General features: G+C 34.7%; 1 protein-coding gene and 1 pseudogene across 1 annotated transcript in view; one reads left to right on the top strand and one right to left on the bottom strand.

Annotated features, from left to right (window-relative positions):
* LOC102215608 (alpha-N-acetylgalactosaminide alpha-2,6-sialyltransferase 2-like) overlaps window positions 1–205 on the top strand; it is a 39,075-nt pseudogene extending 38,870 nt beyond the window's left edge.
* Window positions 206–4,512: 4,307 nt separating this feature from the next.
* Window positions 4,513–6,424, bottom strand: part of LOC102215318 (alpha-2,8-sialyltransferase 8F-like) — a gene marked incomplete at its 5' end in the record, with an annotated part of 5,080 nt that continues 3,168 nt past the window's right edge. Inside the window, 4 exons of the mRNA XM_005749731.1 lie at window positions 4,513–5,144; window positions 5,228–5,320; window positions 5,403–5,515; window positions 5,885–6,026. Coding sequence (XP_005749788.1) covers window positions 4,667–5,144; window positions 5,228–5,320; window positions 5,403–5,515; window positions 5,885–6,026 — 826 coding nt within the window. The remainder of the gene's footprint in view (window positions 5,145–5,227; window positions 5,321–5,402; window positions 5,516–5,884; window positions 6,027–6,424) is intronic.

Genomic DNA, 6,424 nt, shown 5'->3' with positions numbered 1-6,424 from the left:
TTTCTGTCTTCCTCAGGTGGATGCATATGGATTCATGACTGACGACTACGTCAAATATCCTAACTACTATGTTGAGAAAAACATGAGCAAAGTCATTTTCTACGCCAACCATGACTACATTTTGGAGAAGAATACATGGAAAGACCTTCATAACAGGGAAATACTCAGGCTGTATCAAAGAACTGAGTCAAAAGCAAAGAACTAAAAGCAACACTGACCTGATCAAGATTTCTGATTACCAGATTTAAAAAAACAACTATGTGTACTTTCCAAAGACTGAGACAATATGTGATGCTCAGTCTTACTCATTATGGTAGCTGGTTTTATTTTTCTGCAACTCCTTTTGTGGTTTTATCAAAAGCAAAAGACGATCGAGCAGTAATATCTCATTAATGATGCAAACTAAACCATCCAAAGCAAAGATGCTATGATTATTATCACTCATGTTATTTTAAAGTGCATCTCTGTGGGTAAATTTCCATAGATTAAAATCAAGCATCGACAATAGCTGGGATTGAGTCAAGAGCATTAATGCAGATGAACTCTTTGCCTCTTTATTTTTTACTATTGGTTTAATTTGGTCACATTGAAGGGTTTTTCAGCATAAATGGCCTGTTTTAAGTTATGCCAACATTGTAGTTTAGAAATTAAGTAGGAAACTCTAAAATCTTGTAATCTCTAAAATTTTTTGGACATTCAGATGTGGAGTTGTTGTGTTTTGGATCTTTGTCCAAATTCTGCATAACCAAAGTGTGCTTGAGCTCCAGAGCATTCATAGCTATATCACTTATTGGCTCTGACAATCACGTTACCACAACTATGTTTGCCTGTTAATTTTATTGAAGTGCTGTGTTAGTAGCTTGTCAGATGTGATGGGACGCAAACCTTCCAAATATTTCTGATTTTCTCTCGTCAGTCCAAAAAATATTTAAAAAAAAAACTCTTGGGGCTCATCAACATGTTTTTGGCAAATATTCAGAGAAAATATTACGCGTTTCGTATTGAGCTGAAAAGGAGCAGTTTGTCTCGAACTTCAGCTACAATCAAAAAGGCACAAAGCTGGAGTTTTTCTGTGTCTTTGCTGCACAGCTGCCTCTTCTTCTCTCATTCTCTCCCCTCTCTCTCCTGTTGCTACTTCAATAATGAAACTTTTTTTGGGTTTTCTCTCTTGTTTGTTTATCGCTCACTCTGTGCCAGAAAGGGGAAACCAGCGGATGTCGCAGCACGTTTAAGCTTGATCGGCTGTTGTTAGAATTTATTTAATATTACTTTCTAGTATCAGCTGATGTTTGCTGGAGCCACAGCTGTAAAAGCTGCTGGTCATGATGTCAGTTTGGTTATCTGGTGAGAGGGAAACATGAAGATGAAACCAGGAGATGTCCTTACTGGATCATCAGAGCTGAACAGGTGATGGAGAAACAGGTTTACCTTTTAGGTGACAGGAATGAGTTGAAGGGAAGTTATGAACTGTTTCTGACAAATAACACCAGGATCCTTTTCTAAGTAGCTGACAGCTGGTAACTGTGCAGGTGCGGATCTAGCAAAGTTTTGCCAGGGGGGCAGGTAGGGCATTAACAAGGAGAGGGGGCACAAAGAAATATTTTCTTATTCTCATTTAAAATGTCTCGCTTTTAACAAATAATTATCTGAATCTTACAACAAACGTTTTCATCTGATGTAAAATATATAGAAATCCATTATTGTACATAGTAATTTATTTTATGGTCCCATCATAATTTCTTCAGAAGTAGTGTACTGTATTGTATAAGATGTATTTTCCCACATTTTCTAGATACTGTACCAGTACTGTGTGTAAAATGCCATCAAAAAGTCAATTAAGTTTTATTCTTTCTCACCTGTCTTTCTGTCTCCTTTCACTTTTTAAAGGTTGCCATGTTAGAAAAAATATTTTGCTTTTCATTCAAAGGCTTTATGGTTTTCCTATAATACCTGATGGGCCGGTCTCTAGTCAAAATGCCCGGGCCGATTTTTTGTCCCAGTCCAGCCCTGACTGCATGTATTGCAAAATTGAAACATGGAACTGCACTGACAGTGAAATTAATCTGTTTTAAACTGAAGTGTCAGTATAAATGCTTTCCAGACAAAATGTAAACTTCTAACATTAGCAGAAAATGTAAATGATGTGAGGTAATCAAATGTATTTTCTTGCATTTGAATACTTCATATTGTTTGGTTACTATTGGTTGCAGATTTTCAGTTTTCATTTCTGCTTTTTCAGCTTATATATCAAATATTGACAAAAGAGTAATATGTAATCCAGGTATATCTGCATAATTATTTACCATGTTGCATTTTAGTGGTTGACTTTGCTTTTATAGTCAATTTAAATTTCTAGAGGTTTAATGGAGAAATAGGCTGTGATTTTATTGTGGCGGTTTGTTTTGATGTTACAGTTTTTCTCTGTTATTTTATTTTCTTAATTAGTTCAAAAGTTGTATCTTCCAGAAAATTATTTTTTGTGAAACACAAAATGTTCAGTCAAACACAACAAGCTTTGTATAGAGTTGTTTGATGTATCAATGACATCAAAAGACAGCTCAAATGATCTGTAACATCTGTGTACATTGTGCATGTAATTTTATGTAGGAAATAAAGCTGACTTTTGTGGGATGTGTTAATTTTGTATTTTATAATTTACTAGCATAATATAAACATACTTCTATTTCTAGTTTGCTTAAAAGTTTTAACCTAAAATCACTGTGCCCTGAAGCATCCCCTATTTATACTTTATCTTTTGCTTAATGATTCTTTTCTTGCTGCTGCTCATTTCTGTTATCATCTCATCCTATTCACAGTTCTTCATCCTGCAATTCCCCTTATCCAGTGGTACATTTCCTCCTTTCCAAAATGTCCTAATAAGATGATGTCTCATCATTAGATATGTCTGTGTGCAGTGTCTGTGCCTTAAAATATAAAGTTCCTTGGGATCACTGGCATTGTGAACAGGTGCTAAATAAATTTAATGAACTGAATGTTAACATATTAGTCCATTAATTTAATGCATCTATGCTTTTCTTCTTTTCCCTTATGCAAGAACAGAACACAACAAGAACACGCAAGATGCTTACATAAATTCAAGAGATGGCCAATCCCTTTTTTTCAGTGTGTCCATCTGCCACTTGCATTTCCTTACCTGGATGATTGAGCATCCATCAAGACATGCCTACTTATTATTATTCTTTTTTTAAAACTTAACTTAAACATCTTGAACAAACTTAACATAGCATTTTGTTTGATGTCTTTGGATTAGGGTCAGTTGCACTCTTACACAGATATTCTTCCAAACTTCTGTAGTTGATTGCTTTTCTGCTTATGATTTTTCAGCTCATTGCAATAGTATCAGTTTAATCAAAGAACATTAACAGTTAATATTTTGTTCAGATAAAAAAGTGCTTCATATGTTTTCGATACAGTAAATGTATTGTTTATGAATCTAATATCTGCCATCGAGAGTCATTTTGTTTTAGTGTAAAATAAAATCTATTATTAACAGACTTCTTGAGATGTAGCAGAATTATAAAATTAGCATATAAAGTTTTGGGTTTTGTTTTTACTGATGACTTATTTACGTAGATGAATACAAATTTATTCATTATTTAAGTAAAGGTATTACTTTAATTAAGCTATTTATTACTATAAATCAGGTTTTCATCGTATAAATAACTCCTTTAGACAGCTACTAAACTGGATTTATGTGCAATATGATGGAATTTTCTAAATAAACAATGTTTCACAGCAACATCTGTTTTAAAGTTCCATCTAGTAAAAGCTAGCTTGACATGGCATTTTTGACACTGGTGATATATTCTCTGAGCACTTAAAGTCTTAAAACTGTAAACCTGCTGTAGATATAAAATTAATACAACATTTACTGTTTTTATTTGAAAGTGCTCTGTCAACAGTCAGTGCTGAAGGGGAACATCTTTGGTACAGCACTAAAAGTCACCACTAGTAAAGTAATACCACTCTATGATGTGTAGTAACAGTGAAGTGACTAAAAGCAGATGATAAATTTGGTAGTGGTATTCGCATTCCTGCAATTTTTTATTAGTATAGATAAAGCATGTATGAATGCAGCGTTTATAGCCCCTTTAATGACAATGACAATTTAATTTGCATAGTACATTTCATTACATGGAAACACAATGTGAACACCAATGTAAAGAAAATAGGCAAATTTACAATGGCAGGGAAAACGACAGAACAAAATAAAATAAAACAGAACAACAAAACCTATTAACTGTAGGCCTGTGTGAATGGAAAGATTTAGAATCTGGTGTTGAATGTACGGACAGTAATTGATCTCAAGTCAGGTAGCTTGTTCTAAAAAAAACCGACTAAAATAACTGACACTCACATTTAGATCTAATTCTAGAAAAAGGTTTTTAAAAATGAAAAGCAAACAGATATTGTTTTCTTAATGTTCAATGTGAGATATTAAATTTCTTGATATACACTAGAAGCTGTGAAGCTCAGAGAAATTCCCGCGAGTCACCAGTTTTAAGATTAAAGAGATTTGGAGATATATTGTAAGACTTTTAAAGTAATATGTAGCCTACTTCTGACTAATACATATTGATTTCAGTGAAAATGTCTTGGCTTCGCAGTTGGACACTTAAGCATTTTTTTTATTCCATCATTTAAACTAGACCTGACCTGATTTGCAGTCTCCAAGGTGAAGCTTGAGCACACCCTTATTGTGCAGCTGTACCCAGTTGTAAAACTCATTTGGCATTGAATGGACTCTTGCATTATATGGTACATTATCATAGTAGTGGTTATTTAGGGGAAAGAGACTATCTGGGTGATTACTAAAGGGCCAGAATCCATACAGATGCACTGTTTCACATAATTCCAGGGCCAGACTAGTTATATATAATCCAGTGCTAGGTCGATATTCCTTTAACCCCTGGGATTTCCAGAATTTGACCAGTCTTTCAAGGTACAGAGGGTTTAAGAAGATTGGTTGAATAGGCATTTTCATGTCCTCAATGGCATACACAGCCCGCTGACACACACCCCTACTAAAACCAAAGGAGAAGCAAGGAAAGAGGAGCAGGGAGTTGCCATACTGGTGGAGGCTGTCTGCAAACGGCCGGCGACGTCCCGTCAGTGACCCATACCTGCAAATTAAACAACAACGCTTAAAGCAACAAGACAAAAAAAACCCCAATTCAGTTCCATGTTAGAATAAATGTTTGCTCACTTATTTATGAAGATGGTTGGGTTTGCTGTCACAAGGTTAGTCTTTATGCCAACATCATTCTTAAATTCATTTTCCAGAGGAGGTAGGTTGCACCTGAAAACACAACAAAATATTTCTTACAGAGAGATGAGTTGTCATCATGATTTTGGTTCTATACACTTGACATATTTCTCACCTAAAAACAAAATCAGCTGAATCAATTCTTTTTCCACAGCCGCTGTTTGTCAGAATCCCAGCGCTCCCAACAACTGAACAAGTGTCCCATATCTTTTTTGAGAAAGGATTTTCCTGGAATTGACATCAACAGATTACACATTACAAAAAGAGCAAGATTTATACCGTTTCTAATGTACTATGTGTGAGAGACAAGTACTCATTGTATTTAAGGAATTATGTCAAATCTGTAGGATGAGAACAACAAAGAAAAAGGTCCAAAGTAATGTGAAATTCAAAATAGCATTCATTACATGCCTATGTATTGTGTTAGGGTTGAAAACTTTTGATTTTTTTTATTTAAATTATTAGATAAAGCTGTTTTAATATTTTATTTATACACAATGCAAATATGCTCATAAACTGGCTCAGGAAATGAGCCAGTTTAGCGCATTCATAAAGAATACATTTCAAGGCATGTTCCCGTCTTTAAGAAATACATACTTTGATAAAGGCCTTGAAAAGCACTGGGGTCACGGGAATGACAGTCCTGTCCTTATCACAGACAATCTTAGATCCCACTGGAGTGTTTTCCTGAGTGATAATGCCATTGTTGGATCCATTGCAATTGATGTTCAGCTGTAATCTTGAAAAATAATAAATGAATAAATAAATAAATAAATGTTTAAAGTTAGCTTTAGTGTTAAGGTGAAAGATTTGTGGTTTAAAATACAGTACACCTGTATTGTAAGTGTCATTTCTGCTACGTATGTATAAAAAGCAAACAAATCCCACATGAATTCAGTGTGTTATTTAAAACACTGATTTTATTTTATTTAAAACACTGAAAGCAATACAGTTTTATATTAGTTAATTTCATTTTAATTTCCAATGATGAATTTCAGCTATTGCCGGCAATAAGTCGGACTCGTTCCCGGTGGGTGATGGGCTTCGCCAGGGCTGCCCTTTGTCTCCGGTTCTGTTCATAATTTTTATGGACAGGATTTCTAGGCGCAGCCAAGTGGCGGAGGGCTTTCGCTTTGG

This window comes from Pundamilia nyererei, unplaced genomic scaffold, assembly GCF_000239375.1.
Source record: "Pundamilia nyererei isolate P.nyererei 1_Seehausen unplaced genomic scaffold, PunNye1.0 scaffold00253, whole genome shotgun sequence".
NCBI lineage: Eukaryota > Metazoa > Chordata > Actinopteri > Cichliformes > Cichlidae > Pundamilia > Pundamilia nyererei.
This window is presented reverse-complemented; position numbering and strand designations above follow the sequence as displayed.